This window comes from Channa argus, chromosome 5 (genome assembly GCF_033026475.1).
Source record: "Channa argus isolate prfri chromosome 5, Channa argus male v1.0, whole genome shotgun sequence".
Lineage (NCBI taxonomy): Eukaryota > Metazoa > Chordata > Actinopteri > Anabantiformes > Channidae > Channa > Channa argus.
In genome coordinates this window covers 21,076,009-21,098,589 of record NC_090201.1, presented here as the reverse complement: position 1 = coordinate 21,098,589, position 22,581 = coordinate 21,076,009, and the positions used below count along the sequence as shown (strand labels likewise).

At 37.4% G+C, this 22,581-nt stretch overlaps 2 protein-coding genes and 1 long non-coding RNA gene across 4 annotated transcripts; 1 reads left to right on the top strand and 2 right to left on the bottom strand.

Annotated features, from left to right (window-relative positions):
* Positions 1 to 2,399: 2,399 nt before the first annotated feature.
* LOC137128120 (uncharacterized) lies at positions 2,400 to 9,653 on the bottom strand. 2 transcript variants are annotated; one of them, XR_010914514.1, is made up of 11 exons: positions 9,357 to 9,653; positions 9,043 to 9,191; positions 8,866 to 8,939; positions 6,715 to 6,813; positions 6,244 to 6,342; positions 4,131 to 6,065; positions 3,874 to 4,022; positions 3,693 to 3,766; positions 3,501 to 3,599; positions 3,032 to 3,130; positions 2,400 to 2,783 (listed from the first exon to the last, which is right to left on the bottom strand). XR_010914514.1 is itself a non-coding variant. In XM_067505849.1 (6 exons), exons 1-6 carry the CDS (start codon positions 4,239 to 4,241, stop codon positions 2,614 to 2,616), a joined length of 702 nt encoding a protein of 233 aa, XP_067361950.1. In that variant the 5' UTR covers positions 4,242 to 4,844; the 3' UTR covers positions 2,400 to 2,613. The 2 variants fall into 2 exon arrangements, 1 of the variants encoding a protein (XP_067361950.1); XM_067505849.1 differs by lacking the exons at positions 6,244 to 6,342; positions 6,715 to 6,813; positions 8,866 to 8,939; positions 9,043 to 9,191; positions 9,357 to 9,653 and having other exon boundaries at positions 4,131 to 4,844.
* A 4,023-nt stretch (positions 9,654 to 13,676) lies between these two features.
* On the bottom strand, positions 13,677 to 16,316 carry LOC137127751 (uncharacterized). Its single transcript, XR_010914458.1, has 5 exons — positions 15,835 to 16,316; positions 15,639 to 15,708; positions 15,349 to 15,447; positions 14,956 to 15,054; positions 13,677 to 14,834 (listed from the first exon to the last, which is right to left on the bottom strand). It is a non-coding gene; the product is annotated as an uncharacterized lncRNA (long non-coding RNA).
* A 1,867-nt stretch (positions 16,317 to 18,183) lies between these two features.
* Positions 18,184 to 20,995, top strand: LOC137128181 (adenosine receptor A1-like). The gene is made up of 2 exons (XM_067505980.1): positions 18,184 to 18,908; positions 19,570 to 20,995. The coding sequence occupies exons 1-2, from the start codon at positions 18,580 to 18,582 to the stop codon at positions 20,222 to 20,224; spliced, it is 984 nt and encodes a 327-aa protein (XP_067362081.1). The 5' UTR covers positions 18,184 to 18,579; the 3' UTR covers positions 20,225 to 20,995.
* The last annotated feature ends 1,586 nt before the right edge of the window (positions 20,996 to 22,581 follow it).

The window sequence follows — 22,581 nt, the reverse complement described above, 5'->3', positions numbered from 1 at the left end:
CAGAAATATTAAAATAAAATTAAAATATAAAATTATATTACATTACCAAAGTGTGTATCTCTCTTTCTCTGCAACCCCAGGTTTTACCACAAACATCTGCGAAGAGTATTCTTTGCGTGTATTTCTCTGCTTGACAAAATGTATTTATTTTCTTAGTTTCTTAGTTAGGGACTCGCCCGTCCTTTCTAAATGTCAGTCTCTTAAATTGTTTCAACTGATGCTGTGTAACGTTCAGTATTTTTCCACTCACACTGAAACAAAAGAATGGCACACAGTGTTACCAATTGAATGGTTACGGTGTGTTCCACAATGATCCTGCATAGGTCACAGTGTCATAAATTAGTTGCTTTGATTGTAAATTATTTTTTATATTTCTTGCGTATTATATCATAACTTCATAGTACATTTGCTGAAGACTTGAGGAAATTTCTTACATTATCTAATACAAATTACAAATTGCATCCTTGGCAGTTGTTCAGTGTGTCACAGCCCAGAAATACAGCAGTCAACTGAACAGCGGAGACCAGAAAAAAAGTTGATGCAGATAATAGGAGGAAAGAGATTGAGGACTGGTGAGGCAAACAAAGAGGGACACTATCAAAAAGGAAAACATAAAAAGAGATAAAAAAATTAGGCAGGTAAAAATGCAATGTCACCTGATATTCTGACAGAGTGCTAGAACATTCCACTAAAGGGTCTCACAAATTCAGACGGTGAGATAACATGCACAACAGCAGCACCATGAAATCAGAGCACTGTGCATCAAATCCAGTATTATTGTAAGTGTCTGTGTTTCTAATGGTTTTATTCAACTAATGTTTTCAGTATTCATGTTAATTGTTACGTTCGCCCTTATAACTGTGAACATTTTGGCACTAGAAAGAAATCCTCCAAGAAGAAAGAAATCCTTCAAGAAATCCTCAAATGTAGGTAGTAACTCCAGTGTTTAACAGTTCAAAATGTCTCTTGTGAAAAGGTTACCAAGATTTAAGAAGAGTATTAATTTGACATTAAAGAAGGACTGTGGCATCATACACATCCCGCAGATGTTACTTCCTCTCACATTTTCGCCTTATTTGACATTAATTTGAAGGTTGCGGGAAAATAAATTGAAAATACACACATTCATTACACTTATCATCATTCACTTGCTACTTCAGTTCTTGAAGCTTTATTCGGTCAGAGAACTGAGATTTAGATCGGTTCTGTCAGACAAACCTGGGACTGAACTACATACAAACAGCATTTAAACATTTAAACAAATACAATTAATTTCTCCAATGAACCATCAAACATACACTGCAAAGCTAATTATAAAAAGAGTTAACATGAAGTGTCATCAGTGTCTGTAACTTCAAGCTTTATTGGAGCTTATTTCAGTAGTAAGTTACAAAGTAGCAGAAACCAATTTTCTTTTTGTTTACAGTTGCTATATGAAACCTTTCTGAGAAACACCAGTCTAGTTATTTGTGGAAACTCAAATAAGGTTGTTAAATATTTTAGCAGGGTAGAGAGCAAAGTCTTATAACGTAGGTGAGGACACAGGAATGTTCATATCTTGATCAAAATCTAACTTTTTCATATAACTAACAGTGTGCAGTAGTGAAGGGGGCCTGGTAGCTCATTGGTAGAGCAGTGGGTTGGGATACAGAGATCTTTTGATTTTTTGCAGTAGTGAATCAGAATTTAACTTTGATTAATAATTAAATATATATGAAACACAAATACTGATCCAAACTGCTTTATCCGTAATGGAAGTGAGCCCATTTGAAGACATTTATATCAGAGATTAAGAATTTTGGTAAATCACAAAAACCACATCACCAAAACTGAAATGTCACCTTCTAGCAACAAGCTGTGTTGATGTTCAGTTTGCCTAAAAATATATGATTTAAATTACAGCTTATGTGACACTGTATTTGTAAATCTTTATGTCTGCACTGCAAAATAAAAGAACAGTATTGTTTTGTATCAGATATCCTTTTGCAGATATGATCCAACCAATACATACTACATTCCTGCAATATTACACAGCAACAAAGACTTACTGCAAAAGAAGCACTGCATATCAAAGTGAGCCCATACCACCCACCACTAAAGCTTTGAAAAAACTGAACAAGAGAAGAAAGGGGTCTTAGTTTTGAGAGTAAATTAATTGGTAACCAGTGGCCTTCAAAAGTGGGCAAATGCTCCTAACTTTAAACTTAAATATTTGACGCAACCAGACTTGAAAATGAAAAGTCATTTATATTTAAAGAAAGTCTGTTCAGTGTTTTTAAGATAAAAAAAACTTTAAAAAAAATCATAGTTTAGTATAAGAATGCACAATATGTTCTTTAGAGCTTTAACCCTTTAGATACTGTTGAATTGAAAGATTGAAAGATTGAAGGAGACATCGATGTTATTGCATTCCTTTAATGTTACACAACAACAAGGAATAAGTATGTTGCTGTAGAAAGGACTGTCCGTCACAGCGAGTCCATACATACAGTCAATTTAAACCTCAAAAAGCTGAATGAGAGAAACTTTGGGGCAGCCTGTAATTTTGAGACAAAATCAATCAGGGATCAATACCTTTCAAGCATTGAATGAAATTTCCCTAAGGCATGTATGTTATTCTTCCTGAATAATCTCATAGATAGCATTTATGAAACCAGAAATGTCCTTTGTAATACATTTGAGAGGCGTTTTGAATGAATTTTTCAGCCTCTCACTCATCATGCTCCATAGTGCTGAAAAATCAACATCACTGTCATCATCCAATGATTTGCAGTTTTTATAATCTGTGGAGGAAGCAAAAATAAGAAAATGAAGACAATATGAGACGATAAAAAGCCAATATGAATAAAAGTGCTTTGAACTGCATTCTCCAATGAACATGACAGTAAGAAGCCCGTGGTACATTTTACCATGGCACGTGTTGCATGCAATCCTAGATTTAAGCATTACATTGGCACTGCAGAGAGTAAAAGAGTAGGAGTCATTGTACAATGCCACTTCACTTCGCTGCAGTTTCTGTTTCATTTCTTACCATGATCTGTGTTTAAGATCTCCGCTTCAGCCCAATCAAGACATTTAACTTGCATCCTAAACTCCTTCAGCTCAGCATCAGTGACGTTCTGTCTTCTACCTGTTAAACAGTTGAAACATTTGAGGTTAAAGTCTTATTAGTTTTCTCTCAAAACATGATATATACCAGATAATCTCATATGCATGTACGTGATGTATGTTGCATGCTCTGTCGTGAGTTTTTCAAGTTCAGTATATTCACAGAAATCACAAACACTCGGGACGGGCACCAAGGTTGCCGTTGGTGGCTGGCAGGGCCACACCTGGGGGGGCTGGGATTCAAACTCGCAGCCTTCTGTATCCCAACCCATTGCTCTACCACTGAGGCACCAGGCCCCCTAAACACTAAATGGTCATTTATAGAATGGCAGTGCTGTTCAGTGCATAACTTTTTCACATGGTTCCCTATTCTATTTATATATTCTCCTTACTGAGGAGCAGCAAAACTTCAAAGGTATCATTCCCCTTTAAAACAAGGCAGTCAGGACATCCAGTTTGCAGCAGCACATCTGCAGAACCAGCTAGGGAATCTGATGGAAACATAATGAGCATTAACAAAAGATTAAATAACATATTAGTTTACACTGTGTCATGCTGATTGTAGTATTCTTTAATACACTTACGGTTGCTGTCAACTTCAAACATGATGTTGCGCTCAAATAAAACAGTTTCAGATTCTGCAGCACAATGATCATACCTTCAAATAATTAAAAAAAAAGAGGGACATGATTGCTGTTAAACGAATACTACTACTCTGTGATGTGCTTCACTTTTTAAGTAGAGACAAGTCGAAATGTGCCTTACAGTTTAAAACGAACGGTGGTTTCATAGATGTTCGGTTTGGCTTGTGCAGTGATGTCCACTGCTATACTTGGAAACATTAAAGAATTCAGTAATGCTGGAATCATACAGATTTCTGAGGACATGGCTATGATAAACCACCTCCCAGACAACTGAAATGAAAGAAGATTATTTTGTCAGTTGACAACTTCAGACATTTGACAATGATGTGAAACATTTGATGTGAATTATTGTTTTTATAAATAGGCAATGACACTTACATCTGGACTTTTGTCCACTGGCTTCAGCAGGTTGTCACAGTCCAGCGATGCAGGCTGGCACACTGAGGTGAGACTCAGCACAACAGCAGCAATACACAAAGTCTTCATCATGATTCTGATGCCTCTGTCTCTCCTCAGTCTCTTTTATATTGTCAGTGACCAGTTATTTTTCTGCCAAATGTACCCACCCCTCTCTGAGATCCTACACTACCAACTAAAGTGATCCCAAATATTAGCATTTCATGTCAGCCTTGTGTACACAACAAATAAACATGCACCCTCTACAGTTCCCGACAAAGCTGCACACTTCATGTCATAAGATTTTGATAATGCCGTGTGTTACCAGCGGAAGTAAGTTAGAATAATAAAGTGTACAGAAAGTAGTTATGATACTGAGAAAGAAAAGTTCACACATTAGCCACTCAATCGCGTTATAAGCATTCAGATGCCCCCATTCTAAGCATTTATCTTGTTCAGTGCTGGAACTGATCCCAGCTATTACTGGATGAACTGCAGACTAGACACCCCACACAGGTCACCAGTTCATCTCAGGAGAGATGGAGACAAACAGTCATGCACGCTCACATTCACCGGCCATTTAGTCACCAATGAACGTAACATGCATGTCTTTAGACAGGTGGGAAATCCAGATTAAAACCCATGCAACCACAGGGAGAACATGCAAACTGTACACTTTTTTAATTGACTTAAGGTATAATACAGTTTGTTTGAATTCCCTTTTTTTAAAATGTCAAAAGGAGTATCATCATTACACAAGTTAATGATGCACTTATAAAAGAGTATAAAAGAGGATTCTTTTTTTCTTCTTCACTGCACTCTTCCGGACAGAGATCTCAGATGTTGTTTCTTTAATCTGCTGGAATCTGCTGTCCTAGTGATTGGGGGTCACAGTCCCCACTGTTCCGATAACCACAGGGACCACTTGTGATTTCACCTTCCACATGGTCGAGTTTCTTGGGTTCTTACTTTCTGATGTTGATATCACCTGGGACTATTACTGTACATGTATCACTACAGCCTTCTTCTTCTGTTTGTGCACGACTACTATGTCTGGTTATACGTACAGTCTACATGGTCACATGGTCGTACTGTACATACATTACCATCGATACGTTTTAAATGTTTGTTTTATTTGTTTTGTGTGTGTGTGTGTGTGTGTCTAAGGGACTTTTAAATTTTATTTAAGATTTAAGTTAAAAAAGAGAAACAAGAGACTGTCAGAGAGATCCACTCCACTCCGTTTTTTAACGAGTTGAGAACGATCTTATGTAATGGGACATGAGGACTTATGAGTGTAACAGATGGAGGTTAATCTGCAACACGCACGTCTTATCCAAACAAAAAGTCACATGACAGTGACATAAGCATGCTTGGGGCATGGATCGCTTTAGCACGATGTAAGCACGGACCAGCAGGGGAGAGGGGAGGGGCGACAATTGTGCCTGGGCACAATACAAGACAATGGTGCCTGCGGTGAGTGTGAGTCTTAGTGACATGGTATAAACCATGTCAACATGTCACATTGAGAGGGTTCAGTAAGTGGAGCATTAGCAAAGTGAAGCAATTAAAAAGTCACACGTCCACCTTGTCAGGTCAAAACATTAGCAAAAGTGAACATAAATGGCTGGCTACTGACAAAGCTTGCGGGCTACCAAACTTGGATATTAGTCAGTAGTTGTTCATTTTTTCCAGAAGATCGACCTTGAGACAAAGATGGTTAGAGTTAGAAAAAAGTATCCAACTGCATTTACCAAAATTTATTCCACCATTGCTGAGCCCACATGTAGGCAACGTTTGGGTAATAAAGAAATTTCTCTGCCATACAGTTGAGTGGAGCAGCAAATGTGTTTTTCAGTCTTTGATGGATCATGTCAGTTAATGCTGCATCATCTGTTGTGTTGCAGTTTTCATAATCTGTGCAAGAAGCAAACAACAATATTCATTTATGTGAATTTTCTCGACACAAGACACAAACACCACAATCAGTTTTACCATAGCATGTACAACATACTATTTTTATCACTGAACACACGGTGTCACTTCCTATATTTCATTCATTGACACAGACTCATAAAAATACATTTTTTCTCACCATGATCTGTGTTTAGGACGTGTGGTTTGTACCAGCCAAGACAATCGGCCTGTGTCTCAAACTGTGTCAGCTCAGCAGCAGTGGCATTCTGCCTTTTACCTGTTAAAGAAAAAGTATGTATCTTTTTAGACTTATTTCCTAAAACAAATTACATTTGGTTAGTTAAACAAAACAATATATTTTAGGTGAAAAAAAACAACTGATAGCTTAATCATAGTTAGTTATAAGCCCATCTCACTTCATCAAATATTAAATGTTACAGATGTCTGGATGATGGACTTTAGTTTTATAGAGGTACCTCCACATGGATATCATGAATTATGAATTAGTCTGAAAGCCAAGAAAGGAAATTAGCTTTTCTGCAATGAAGTAAGAAGTGCAGTGAGTGCTCTGGCATGTCAAGTTTTATCGTATTTCATTGTTACTGGAAATGTCACATATTTTCTCATCTAATCCCTCTGTTCTCCTTACTGAGGAGCAGAAGAATGTTAATGTTGTCATCCATTTTAACAACGAGGCAGTCAGGACATCCACTTTGCAGCAGCACATCTGGATCACCAGTTGGAGCGTCTGATGGAAACAGAAGTCCATTAAATGCTTGCACATTAAACTCTTGCTCTAATTACTGTTACTCTCCATCTGTATTAAAAAAGTTTCAAATATTATTATTTTTGCAATAAATCCTAAAATATGGAAATTGAGTAAAGGCAACTAGACCGCTTTCCTGTGAAGTCAAAATCAGTCGGTGGAAAATCACTACATCTAAATAATGTGTCCAAGTTAAAACTATCTTCTTTTTCGTTTAGTTTTCTCATTCCTGTTGACTTCAAACCAACCAACACACTGAGAAAGACAGAAACCAGACACCAAGTGTATGCTGTCAAATGTAGTGAGTGCTCAGAGCTCTGTAGCGGAGAGACCGAAATTAAATGAAATCATCTGTGTTCAAATGGAAGTGGAGGACTCAGAAACAACCTGTCTCCAATTTTCCATGCTGCCTTTTTATTCATCCTCAGGAAAGAACATATCCACCACGAAGACAGCACCTAATGACCCACTGGGGGTACATGAGGTGTCAGATCTCAGTGACACTTTCCTATTTAAACCCTTTTTAATGTCCATCCAATGTAACAAGCCTACAGTGTGCAGGTCAGGTGAGGCAGGAAACCACCTGCACTGTAAATTGTAGGACATAAGTCAAAGGTCTACATTAAAAATTTTAAATATTGAATGTTGGGAAAACTGGCTTAATTTGGTTTTAAAATTTAAAATTAATGTCAGCTTTATTTTATCCATGAGAACCTCATTTGATTTGCATATTTATTTAACATCCCTGGTAGTTTTGTCAAATTAAAACCCTTTTAAATTGTCAGTCTATTTAAAGTATTTACCTTTCAAATTAAAAAGTTAGTTGGAATTACACTGACCCAGAGTTGGCATAAAATTAAGCTGTTGCCATTCTGGATATAATCCAGGATAGATGGATGCACTTTTTGATGTGTGAGAGATTAATTATTACCCAAGTATAAAACTAAATAGAGAAATGTTTTTCTTTTGTTTTCTTAAAATATACAGAAGCTCAAAGAAAATGACATCCTGGGGAACCTACTTAAGGCATATATGCCCATGTTAAGGACAGTGGAGGAACTGGACGACCTGAACTAGATGATGACAGTGGCATTTTCACTGCAGGATCATTCTCAGCAACACTACATCTGCAGCCTGAGCTTAAGCGCTTTTGATAGAAATCATCTATGCACTGAACTTGACTTTGTGACATTTGTTTTCATCATGAATTGTGCTGCGACTTGCTTTTTTTTTTCTTTGTTCGTTTAGAAGGACTGCTCATGTGCAGCTGTGGGAGAAGCAAAATATTGCGTTCTTTCTCTAAACACTACACTCGCAAATTTTCAGTATTTAGTGCATTTTCATTTCATAATAGTTGTGCTACATTTTCCAATATTAACAGGTGAGGTTTACAATTGATATAGGTTGAACTATACACATGCCTGTCTAATAAATGGAATGATGCAAGTTTTCCAACACATATTTGCATTTTGACAGAGATGTTATTGTTATATTGATTATATTGAAGTCTAAATATAGTTAGTATTTCAAGTATATTGTTTGGTTTACATTTACTGAATCCACTGAAATTAGATGAAACTTAATTTTTGTATGTACGAGTTAAATCATTAAATTAAGGTGAATGTACAGCAAGAAATTGGGTAAAGTCAATCCAGTTAACCTAATATATTCAAGTGCATTTAACAAGAGCTTAGTTGGAATGACTAAAACATTAGTGGAAAATATACTAATATCAATATAATATATATAATTTAGCAAAAAAATACAAATATAATTTATTAGCAAGTACTTAAAATTATAGTACATTAAAGTGCAGACAACTTAAAAAACATATCTGGATTTAAATAAATATATTATTTGCAACCACTTGACATAATAAAATTAAGTAAATTTGCCAAAACATTTTTTTCAGTGCACTAAAACAGAGCTTGGAAAGGCCTGACCTATCAAGTAAAAAACTTTCATAGCAAAGGATATAGAGACATACACATGATTAAACACCAGTGTGCACGACATACTTAAGAACGTTCTTACTGTTGGAGTCAACATTAAGTATGGTGTTGTTCTCAAAGAAAAATGGCTGAGGGTCTTTAGAACAGCATCCATTTCTGCCAAGGATCAGAGGACATAATCATTCATGGACAAATGCTTTGACACTTTAATGCATTTTACTTTGAAAGATTTGTGATTTGATAAATAAATATGTCTTACATTTTAAACTTAAATTTGGCTTCATAGATTTTTGGTGTGGCCTGTGCAGTAACATCCACTGCAATACTTGGCCAAAACAAAGAATTGAATAATGCTGGAATCAAACAGACATCAGAGGACATGGCTATGGCAAACCAACTTCCAGACAACTGAAAAAACAGAAAAATGGTCATTTTGTTGATTCATTTGTTTCTACATTTCTAACGTGTAAATGTTTGGCACTATTTTCTAAACTGACACGTTTCATGAAAAACAAATGTAGCCCAAATAGGTTTAGCAGGTTCAATGTAGTTTATCTAATAAATGACACTTACATCTGGACTTCTGTCCACTGGCTTCAGCAGCTGGTCACAGGTCGGTGCAGGCTGGCACACTGAGATCAGGCTCAGCACAACAACAGCAATGCAAGTCTTCATCGTGGCTCTGATGTCTCTTTGTCTTACTAAATCTTTTTTATACTGTTATCACCGACCAGTTCTTTTTCTGCTACATCCAACCACCCCTCTCTGCAATGATACAACACAAACTACTTTTAACCCTAAATGGTGATGTACCATTCTTTGTGAAGTCAGCACAGTAGTTCCTAAAATGCAGAAAATGGAGTGTGGGGACATTGGGGGATTTTATCTCGTATCTGTTTTGCTGTTTCATAAGCGTATGGTTTGTGTAATTCCCAGGGTCAGTTCTTCCAAATTTGGTCAAACCCTACCAATAATGTCCAATATGTCCCAAATCCATGCTACCCACTTACTGGAGGAGGCTTGGAATGAAGAATGTGTTCACACTGGAAGAAGGCAATACAATCAAATGTAATCAAAACTATTTATACTAAATATGTTTGATGCTTGCTGCAAGAGTCAGAGCAAACAAGAAGAGCGGCTAGATGTATGGATTTATGACACAGCTTGAGAGGTTCCATGTGGCTGTTTGAAGTTGTACTTCGGCTGGGATGAGATGAATATAGCTGACGGCAGCATTGTCCATGCAGCCATCAATTAACTTTAATCACTAATCCTGCTCAGGCTGAGGGGGGGGGGGGGGGGTCGGATACTGGACAGGTCACCAGTCTATCCCTGGGCCAACACAGACATACAAAAACAAACAACCATTAAGTACAGGGAGAATGTGTAAAGTCCACACAGAAAGTCCACAGCTAGTGCGGCAGATCAGATGTTCAACACGTCATCTGATTTGCAAAAACACAACATAAACTGCACCAAACCCATTAACAATGCAGTCACAAGAAAAAACAATGACAGAGATGTTGTCTGGATGTGAGCATATGTTACTCTAAAACCTGCTCTGTAGTTTTCAGCATTGATGGTGCCTTTCCAGATGTGTAAGCTGCCCACACCATAGGTACTAATGTTCCCCCCATACCATCAGATATGCAGGCTTTTGAACTGTCCATTGATAACAAGCTGTATGGTCCCTCACCTCTTTAGTCCACAGGGCATGACATCCATGTTTTCTAAAAAGAATTTCAAATTTTGATTCATCTGACCACAGAACAGCTTTCCATTTTGCCACAAACCATTTTAAATGAGCTTTGGCTGATTCTCTGATTCTCTGAATCTTCTGATGATGTCATATATTGTAGATGGTGGGATCTTCAAAGTCTTTGCAATTTTACAATTACAATTACACATGCAATTTACATTTCTATCTTTCGCAATTTTTAAGGAACATTTTTCTAAAATTGTTCAACAATTTATAGACTCAGTAGTCACAGATTGCTGAACCTCAGCCCATCTTTACATTCCCGAGGTTCTGCCTCTATGAAATGTTGCTTTTTTAACCAGTCACGTTGCTGAGCTGTTACCAATTAACCTAATTAGTTGTCAAATGTTCCTCCATTTGTTTTTGATTTGCGGCAATTTTTTTTCCAGCCTGTTCTTGCCCCTCTTCCAACTTTTTCTGAGATGTGTTGCTACCATCAAATTTAAAATGAGCTAATATTTTCCATGAAATTGTGAAATATCTCAGTTTCAACATCTGATATTATTATGTTCAGTTGTGAATAAAATATGGATTAATGAGACTTTCAAATCATTGCATTCTGTTTTTATTTACATTTTCACATCTTCCCAACTTTTTTTGCAATTGAGGTCGTATATTTAACGTGCCTTTTTTGACTTTTCTGTTGTTTTCTGTCTGTTTTCATCATATTAAATTGACATCAAATAAATTACAGTGTGTGTAAATCACAGACACGATAAGAATGTATAATGAGAACACTTTAACAAAGCTGCGGTAGTGTTTGCATGGGATATTTTTGTAAACATGTTTAGGCTATGTTACATCATGAGTTAGGGCTCAATCCTATGAGGTTAGGTGTGTGTTCACCTGTGCTGGTACACCGGTACAGTGGGTAGAATAGTTTACCTGTACAGTACATCTTTTGTTTTGCTAAGAAGTAGTTAAACCATTCAGATTTGATGAAGATCTATACTTTTAACATCAGTCTCTCCTTTGATTTGTATAATAGTTATGACATCCTAACTAAGTTAAGTTAGTAAAATATTTTGGGAGCTTATAGCGAGGCCTTATAGGTGAAAATACAGGTTTGCTCATGTCAGACATCCCACTTTGTTCTGTAACAGTGGGTTTAATGATTAAACACATATTCAACACAAATCCTGATCCAAAAACCTTTGGCCTATTTGGAGACAGATCATATATATGAGATATATAAGACATGTTTGCACTGTTTTCATTCTCTGGGAACAAGCTGTATTCCTGCCATATTCTACAACGACGAAGAGTTAGTATATCTTTATTTTAAAAAAAGCATTGTCAAGCAATCAAAAAGTAATCAATACAATTCAAAGCTGGCCTTATTATGCATATTTACATTTTTGTTCTGGCACTTTTTTTGAAATAGGTTCTGAATATTTACAATTTACTATACAAAAGTAGCTTTTTGTTCTTATGTTGAGCCTTTTTGCTGCGGTTCTTCATCTCTGTGTGTAACAGCTTGTTTTACCTTGCATCTTTTTAAGGCCCCACATACCCTTTCCACCTTTTTCTCATTGGCCAGCTTGCAGGGACTTGCCAGTGAGAAAATTAGAGTAGTGAGCCATGGACGTAACATGGGAGCAGGTGGCCATGACTGCGTATGTTTTTAGCCCATCTTCAGTTAATAAGACCTTCATCTAATAAACCAATGAGTAATATAGAAATACTTTTAATGAAATGGGCTGTGTCTTATATATATATATATATCTTACACAATACTCTAGAAGTCACTAGAAGTCATGGATTTAAACTTCCAACTTCGATCTACAATCGGGCTGCCAGTGTTCAGCTGACCTGGTGTGTATGTATTCATTATCTGATACCTTGTCGATGACAGATGAGCCTTGATGAGCCATGCAGACCTGGATCACAGCACATTGAGAACTAGTGGTTATGTCCCACTGTGTCTTTAAAACGTTGTCCCCTGTCCAAATCCTGATGACTGGTGTTTCCGTGCAACTGTGTTAGCGTGCAACAGGCACCCGCAACTAAAAAAATTGTGTCAGTGTGTTCTCTATGTGAGGGTATGTACTCATTAACGGGTTATTGGTTAATAATATATCTTCATTTTCAGATTGTAGTACTTAAATATAGCCTACAATAACTGCGGTTAGTAAGCCATCAAGAATATTTTGTTAAAACACTGAGGTAATTTGCAGTGTGCATACAGGTTAGGAGCTGGTGGGTTAAAGCTAAAACAAAGTTACAACTAAAGTACAGTATAAAGCAGCAACAGTGTGACACTTCAAACATTTAAACCAAAATCATGTAAAACGACTTCAGACTCACTTAAGGGATTATAACTAACTACTTACATCTCGCTGTTTCATTTGACATGTTTTTTTTTCAACTAAGATGTTGTATCTTTCCTCTGAACTCTGCCCTGCATCATAGCATTTTCCTCACTGTTTACAATTTGCATGGAGGGTGGGTTTGCTTGGAAATCTTGCATAACCCAAGTGGGAAGCTGATTGATAGTGGCCTCGTGTTAACAGGTTGGGTCCTGATGTTGGGATGTAATGTTACAAAATGGCCGGCCCCTTAATTTGTAGATCATACTGAAAGCAGGAGCCTGCAAGATGAAGAGAAAGGGAATTTCTTTCCCACAAACATCTACGCTGACTCCAGGATGAATATTTTGTCGGTTAGAGGTCAAAGGTCACTGACATTATGTCCTTCCCATTTTGTAATTGCAATATTACAGGGAAGCCTTCAACGATTTTTTTCTGATGAGCATAAAACTTTTTATTTGTCTGTGTGGTTAGCGTAAAATGATGTGTGAGCTTTGGGTCTCGATTTTGGAGCAGGGGCTTCGTTGTTGGATAGGATCATTTCAGTCCACGACAAAATAAAACTGTAAAAAATTGACACTTTGGGCAGTTGATGATGATCACTGACAGGAAGTTGAGAGGTCCTGGGTTTGTCACATGACAAGACATTTCAGAGCTCTCAGAACCACTGGATTAATAACCTTAGTTCATGTATGTATACGTTTGACTCTTGTTTAGCTGCTATTTTATGTTATGCAGCCTGTTTGTTACGATGTTGTGTCGTTATCTTAGTTGACTAGTATAGTAGTAAATTAGCAACGTTGCTACATTAGTTGCCCTGTACTGCATGTGTGTTGTTGCTGTGTTATTGTGATGTGGAGTCAATAACAAATTTTGTTGAGTACACAAATGAAGTTTATCTTATCATATTGAACCTTGGAATGAAATGATAATGTGGCTGTCAGAGAAAATGCTTCAGTGGAAATTGTAGAACACACACTTTAAAGCTTCAGTTCTGTATCACCGTATGTTATATCATGATATAAAGCCTCTTTATATCATCATACAGAGTCTTTGTTCATACATACCTAGTATGTGTTTATTGTTTGCATATTGCTTTGAGTTGTATTTTCATAATTAGTTTAGAAAAGGTTTCGCAGCATATGAAGGTACATTAGCAGACATGATAGATGCAACTAAACCTGCTGCGTATCAGAATTCCTAATTACATAATGTTTTAAGGTACAGTGGGACAATGTAAATATTTTTCGTGCTGCATTCTTACATTTACAGAAACCATACCAAACTAATAATGTTTTTTATTACTAGGTATGTAAGAAATTCATGATTATAAAAATCACCACAACAGCTTACAGTTACAATTAGTCATTTAGTAGATGCTTTTATCCAAAGCAGCAGACAACTAAGCAGCAGACACTACGGACTAAGTTGGGGCTTGTCCTGGGACGCTTCGACTTGTTGCCAGGAGGACCAGGAGTTGAACCACCGCTGGTTCACATGTGTTTCATGGACACTACTCTACCAACTGCGCTGCAGCTGCAGCATCTTGCACAGCACCGCAAAGGTTCACATCTATTTAAATGACAAACAGTACTACAAATAATCATCTACAGAAACGGGTGAAAAATCTTTCAGTTACATTGTGGTTATGTTAAAGTATGTTGGAAAAGGCTATTTGTAAAGAGCATGGTACCCATGTGGTGCCATGGAAAATTCTAGTTCATACTTTCAAAACAGTTGGTCAAACTGTCAAAGTTGCACCATGTCACATACTGTAAACATGATGAGCAAATCCTTCTAATAGTTGTGCCTTATTTTGCAAGAATACTCTGAAACCACTCAGAGATCGAAAACAGGATGGAAAAAATGTTGAAACTGAACGGCACATTATATGAGTTCATCAGTCTCTGATACATCATCTTCAATAATTCTTCTCAGACTCAACTTCAGAGACGTCATCGAGAGACTTGCAGTTTTCATAGCCTGTGCAGGAAGTCAAAAAAAAGGATTAGAAAAATAAAATAATGGAGGTCAGAGAATTATAGATATATTACTCACAGTAATATATGAGTAATATACGCACAGTTTGATTTTAATGTCTTACCATGATCCGTGTTAAAGAACTGCGGTTTGTACCAGCCAAAACATTTAGCCTGCTTCTCAAAGTCCTTCAACTCAGCAGCAGTGACGGTCTTTCTCCTGCCTGTTAAACAGGTGACACGTGAGACTAAAGTCTTGTAGCAATGTTCTTGTTTTATCTCACACCAATTTGTAAAGTCTCTGGCTTTTGGAAATACATCAGATATTCAATGATAAAAAAAAAATAGTGTTGGTTACAGCCCTGCTCCACATCATCAATTATCTTGTTATGTTTACAGATGTCTGGATAATAGATTATACTATTAGATTAGACACTCACTGGAGTCATTCTGCAGTGAGTGTCAGACACAAATTACAAATTACATCATCATCTTTGGAATTATACTATTTTTCTTACTGAACAGCAGACACATGTTAAAGTAATCGCTCCCCTTTACAGCAATGCAATCAGGACAACTAGGTTGCAGCAGCACATCGTTATCGCCACTTGGACCATCTGGAGAAAAAAATATATATAATATAAGCATTAATATTCCCAATTTATTATCCAAATGCAGGTTGAGAGAGAAAAATCAAATGGATAAGCTAGAGTTAGTAATCTGATGTAAAGAAGTTTTATAAGTAGGAGAGGCAGTTTTAGACAAGATTAAATAGCATTGTAGACAGTGTATTAAGCAAAAGTCTTACTGTTGTCAATATCACTTAAGGTGTTGTTCTAAAAAAGAATTGTCCCTCTTCCTCAGTACAGAATCTGTACCTGCCAAGCATTTTTTAAAAAGATTTAACAACTGAAAAAAAAAAAACTAAAGAGGACATAGTCAGTGCCCAATGTGAACAACAAATGCTAAAACTTTAGAAGTAAAAACAATTACAAATGTCTCACATTTTAAACTTAAAGCTGGCATTGTAGATTTTTGGTGTTTCTGTTAAAGTGACGTCCATTGCAAAACTTGGCCAAAGGAAAGCAGTGAAGAATGCTGGAACCAAACAGATGTCCGAGGTAACATTTCCCCGACAACTGAAATAAAGAATTACTTTGTTCATTTTATGCATTGCAATAATATATAAAAAGTAAAGTAAAGTAAACTGTTTTCCCTAACAACAGATAACAAGGAAAATAAGTCCAGCACAAATTTGGGCAGATTCAATGTAGATTGACTAATGAAGTGTTTGCAAAAATAAAATAGTATAGTTATAAACGTGGAAACACTTACATCTGGACTATTGTCCGCTGGCTTCAGCAGCTTGTCACATTCTAGCGGTGCAGACTGGCAAACAGAGCTGAGACTCAGCACGACAGCAACAACACACCAAGTCTTCATCATGACTCTGAACCCTCTTTGACTCACTACGATCTTTTTTTTTATACTGATATCCCTGACCAATGATTTTTCTGCCACATCTACTCACTCCTCAATGTCAGGATACGGTGCCACTAACGACCCTAAATGTTGCATTGGTCACAATCTTTGTAGACATATCAGACAAACTAACATACAAGCAAGAAGGTTGTTTCATAAGAGAATGGTTTGTACACTGTTGGGGTCAGTTCTTCCAAATTTGGTCAAACCAATAAGATGTCCGCAAACCAAAGAACACATTAACTATTGAAGTTTTAGTGTGTTCACACCTCCATAAGTGACTAAATCATGTTTCACCCATGATCTCCGGACAATTTTGGAGAATTCAGCCTCAGCCATTGTCTGGAGTGGCGTTTCAAAAATGTGACATACAGCGGGAGCTCGCCCGAGTACGAACTCTCCTCAAATATGAAACTCCATTACTGAGAGAATAAATTGAACATCACTGATCAACACCAAATTCACACAATAGTTACACATAACTGCACAAAAAATGTGTGCTAATCATTCATGTCAAAGGCATTGTTAAGAGCAGATAAGGAGGGCAGAGCTGTGCACAGACATTCAAACTAAATTTTAAATTATACTGACAAGAAAAATGGCAGCAATAAACGTGATTCTGCAATTTTTTGAAGGACCTAAAACTCCCTGCTGCCTGTTTTTAAAGTTCATCGTAGCTCAGTGCAGTGGTCGTGTTAATCTATATTTAATAAATAGCACTTAACACAGGTTACACATCCAACAGAGTTTTGTGCAGTTGTAAATTTCGTATTGGGCATTAATCTTGAGGGGATGTAGGTAGTGTCAAATAGTTTTTTGCCTGTTTCAGTCACTTTACACTGTGAAACGTAAATGTCAAACAGGAAAAGTCAAATGATCATAAAAGCATTAGTTTATATTGTCTGGGAGCAGAAATTTAACTCAATTCCATGAAGGTGACTTAGCCACACACACACTCTGTATGTTTAATGAGGACAGGCTACAAATACTGCAAAGGGTGATGCTACCAGCAAAAATGTGTTAAATGGTTAAAATGAGCAGTACAAACATAACCACATATTTCTAGCCCCATTCTTCCTACCATTCTGCTCACAACCCCTCTGGTACTCTGGTAAGTGTCAACATTGCTCTAAAAAGAGTTTTTAAATGCTGGATGGGGTGAAGGAAGATGACTTGATCCAGCCCAATAGTCTGTCTGTTTCTCAGTTCACTGTTTCTCAGGCCCCCTGTCAGCCAATGGCCGGTGCTGCAGCCCTCAAGTTCCCCAGGCAGTTGAAGAGTAGCAAAAGTCAATATTGGGCAGTTCGCACTAGGTAATGTCTATGTGAATATTCCTGCCTCTCCAAATATGTATATCCTGGATGAGATCATTATCATCCCCAAGGCAGGTCTGGTTTCACATAAACCATTCTCAAAACAATGGTTACATCCCCCTATGCACCAGTGTTCGGTCGATTGCTATACTCGCGTAATTTCTTTGTCACCTGCAGATCAACTGTCCAATTACACTTTTGTTATTCTTTTTATTTCAGATCCTCTTCACTTTTCTTTTAGGGGAAACAACAGAATTCCCATGATACACCAGACTATCTAGTGCAGTTTACTGGGTTTTTAACAGGGTTATGTTTTATTCTGAACTATTGTTACTTTTCTTTATCTTTCCTTCTATTAGCATTTGCTTCCGCTATGTTGTTGCTTTCGCAGTTAATGCACTGCTCTGCCTCTCTAAGTCACTAATCCAACTAACTTTTAACTTTATTTTACAAGTATTTATGCTGCCAACACATACATAAACATAAAAACAGACAACAATTCACTGTGGCCCATGTCTCAGGTTTGTAGATGTGCTCTATGAATAAATTTGAGTTGATGTGATAGAAATGACCAATCCAGCACAGATGAGGCCTGTGCAACTCCACTGACACGCATTAGCATCCAGGTAACAGCGAAAAGCGGAAATATAACTTCACACCAAAAAGTCAGAAACAGATGAGCATTGCTGTATCGAATGTGAGTATTCATCAGCCTCACAAATTCATCGAGGAAGTGGTATGCTGACTTCCTCTACTTCGACCAGATTTGGAGTGAAGGTGATAACTTTAAAAAAAAACCCTGCAACAAGTTGCAGGTTTGCTTTGTTTTTTCCATCACACCCATAGCTACATTGTATAATAGTAAGGCAGAGCACCTCAGAAGTCACTTCCTTCCTTTCAGAAGAGCACATCATATTCAGGCAACAGTAATTGTCTAAACAGACACACAGCGCAATGAATTTTGAAGAATTGAGTTATACGTCGGTGGAGGTTCTTATTGCTGTTGGATGCTGTTTGGGTAATGTGCTGGTCATTTTAGCAGTATGGATCAGTAAAAGCATTCATCAGCCGACCTTCTGCCTTATTGTCTCTCTGGCTGTGGCTGACTTCATGGTTGGCTGTGTGGCCATACCGCTGGCTGTGGTGGTGGATGGAAGAGTGAGGACTTCATTCCACAGCTGTGTCTTCATCAGCTGCGTGGTCATCCTGTTGACCTTAGTGTCGGTTTTGTGTCTGGTGGCTATTGCAGTGGATCGTTTCCTTCGGGTGTATGTCCCTCTCAGGTATGATTATTCAAACATGTGTACTGATGCAAATGTAAAGTGCGACTGACAGCATCCGGGATTCAGTTTTTGTTGTCTGCTAAATACACTCAGTCATCGCACTATAAGTTTTTGGAGCTAACATTTGGGTTTTGAAATCAAAAGATGACTTTGAGACAGAAGTTCCACATTTGAGCTTATTTGTAATTGTTTATTTGTATATGGAATTTGCACCTTGACTCGTTAAAGGTTTAATATTGCACCTTTGTACCAGGCAACCCAGATTTAGGTGAGAAAAAAACAAAAAAGAAACCTTTTGTTGGGTTGGCAGCATGGTTTTAATAATTGTGTTGCTGCATTACAAAGGTTAATCTTGGTCTCAGTCCGAGAACTTCTTTCTAGAATTCTATGGCTAATCTATGTAATTTTTATGCTGATTATTCCAATCTGGCCTCCTGATTCTTACAGTTGATTAGAGGTTTGCATCATGTGGTATGGTATCTGTATTACTTTTCATATTCAGGCTTCATCAGTTCAATAAAAAAATTAATTAAGCCCCTCAGATGAAAGGTAAATCTAGGACATTTTTAATCACGTAGCTGGCAAAATATCTTCCATAAAGTTTTATTACTTATATAATCAATATTTTTTAATATACCAGCAATAACTGTTTTTTCTACAGGTACAAAAGAGCCCTGACAAGGAAACATCCGTTTCGTGCAGTTGCAGCTTGTTGGATTGTTGCTGTACCACTGAGTTTTGCTCCAATGCTTGGATGGTACAACCATGAAACTTTGTCTACTTCAGTCAACTCCACTATTGTCTGTCAGTTTATAAAAGTGATCCCCATGTCGTACCTGGTTTACTTCAATTTTTTCCTCTGTGATCTCACACCTCTGTTGGCGATGACAGTATTGTACGGCTTTGTGTTTTGTACCATTCGAGGAAGCCTTCGAGAAAAGCCGGGTAATGGTCGCCAAAAACTGTCTCACAACTACCTAAAGAAAGAGAAACAGCTGGCAGGGTCTCTGGCTCTGGTCTTGGTCCTGTTTGCCGTGTCCTGGCTCCCTCTCCACATCATGAACTGCATCGTTTACTTTGTTGGGTCAGACGTTGTACCACCAACAGCTTTTTATGTTGGCATCCTGCTCTCTCATGCTAATTCAGCTATAAACCCAATTGTGTATGCGTTCAAAATCCAAAAGATCAGGTCTGGATACCTGAAGATCTGGAGACAGTATATTAAACGTGGAGAAGAAAATCAGGGATCTCAGACAAGTCAGACGACAGACAACAATCTCAGCAGTAACTTTATCAGTGTGGGCAAAAATGAGTGATTTGCAGGATTTTTTGTTTTAAACATCACATCTCTGATTTGTGACTACAGACACATCATTGAATACAAACATTAATACATTTTGTTGACTCAACAGATTCCATTTAATTTAGGTGTCTCATGTGTTGTTTTAGAAATTCTATTTAAAGCTAATATTTGTAATTTTTTTTCAGTCTCTCAGGAAAAATGTGCCTCAAATCATTTCTCATTGTTAAGAGGTGCTGGGTGTCTTGAGTCTCATCCTACAAAAGTTGCATATGATACAAGCATTCACACTGTTTGAAAATATTCAACGTTTGGTTTTATTACAACATGAATTCATGGTCAATTTTATTAACGTTTTTTGACAATAATATAAAGAACTTAAACTCAGAATTTAAACTCATTAAAATGAACACTGGTGCAGCCAACTGCACCTAAACTTTTTATAGGCACTGTAGCTGTAGCCTGCATTTTTACTTTCAAAATTCATGCATTGCTTGTCTTTTTTTTAAATAATTTGTTTTTATTTGATTTAAAGATATTTGTACACTTTCTCCTGCTGTCTTACACAAGCAAAGTTATCACCTGACTGTTAAAGCAGCGAATATACTTAACAAAATGTGCTCTAATAAAGACATTGTTTTAAACTTATATAGAGTGAGAATTTCTTTCACATTCATACCCGAGATTAAATATTTAATAAAATAAATTGTGTATGTTTATCAGCTGGAACATGGAATCATGGTCAATTTTATTTAAATTGAAAATTATCACTGGTGCACCCAACTGCATCAAACATTCTGCTCATAAGCCTAGATCAGTGGAGGGCAGCAGTGATGGTTGTCCTTATGGAACTTTGTCCCATCTCCACACAGGATCTTTGGTGTTCAGTCAGAGTATCCATCAGGGTCTTGGTCACGTCTCTTAATACGGCCCTTCTCTCCCGATTGTTCATTTTGGCTGGGAGATCAGCTCTTGGAGGAGTCCTGGATGAGCTAAACTATTTGAGGATTACGAAGGCCGCTATTCTCATGGGAACCTGCAGTGTAGCCCTTTCCTGACTACCGGGCTTGGACCAGCACTGCACAGCTTGGAATTGGGAAATGACTGTTGGGGGTTCAGTGTCTGTCCCAGAGACACTTAGAGCCGGCATATAGCCGGGACCAGGGATCGAACCACTGACCCTGTGGTTTGTGGACAACAGCCTTACCAACTGAGCCCCCAGATCTGTGCCTTGCGATAATTCTGTTTCTGAGCTCTGCAGGAAGTTCCTTTGACCTCATGGTTTTTCCTTTGGTGACTCCTGATGGGACAGTATGCAGTGTCAGTTGTGAGGCCTTCTACTGACTCCAGTCAAGGCGTAGAAACATCTCAGCAATGATCAAGAGAAATGGAAGGCACCTGAGCTAAATTTCAAGTGTTGCAAAGGGTCCTAATAATTAATTAAGCCAAACTGAAATTTAAATTATTTTATTTAAATTACATTTACAAACATTTCAAAAATTCTGGTACAGAGTTTAAATTCATGAGGAAAAAATGTATTTAAACAACTGTAGTATCAGGCTGCAACATAAAAACATTTTAAAAAGTGAAGGGGGTCTGACAACTTTGTGAATGCACTGTAAAAGGTCTTCTTGGTTTTCCCACAGATGTCCATGTTCTGGTCTCTTTGACACCTACAAACCCATTTGCCTTTCTCATCAATAAAGTGTTGCTATGAAGCCTTTTAAAAAGTTAAAATTCTTAAAAGGCGACTTCACCAATTTTCAACTTGCTTAATTTAGGGTGTATATGTACATTAATGGTATTAAACCTACCTGTGACTCACCTGTATCAAAATATTACTCTGTAGCTGAAATCTCATCCAGATGACATCACCTGAGGGACTTTTCATCATTAGGAGTTCAGATGATATCATCTGGCACCACGTTCTCATCCCACAGCATGAGATATTGACGCTCCTAAGACGTCATATTGTGCCACGTTGTACGTCCTTTGGTTATCATATTGGCGCTACTGGACGCTCAAGGTCTTCCATTATTTGACGGCCTGGGAACAACTGCACCTGCAGAAGGTCTTGACAAAGCTGTGCTTTGTAGCGACTCAGGAATGAAAACGGGCTGCATCTGAAGGAATTTTACGAAAGCAGGTTGATGATTACAAACTTAATAATAAAAGCAACAAGATGACATGATCAGAAATGAAGGTTCCTCCAAGTGATGTGATGTCATCTGGAGGCATTTTTCAGCTAGACGTAGGGAAATATTTTAATATAGGGAAGTCAAAGGGAAGTTTAATGGCATTTATTTACATGTACTATCCAAACTAGAAGCAAAAGAAGCAAATTTATCAGCCTTTGTCTTTGAACACATCCTC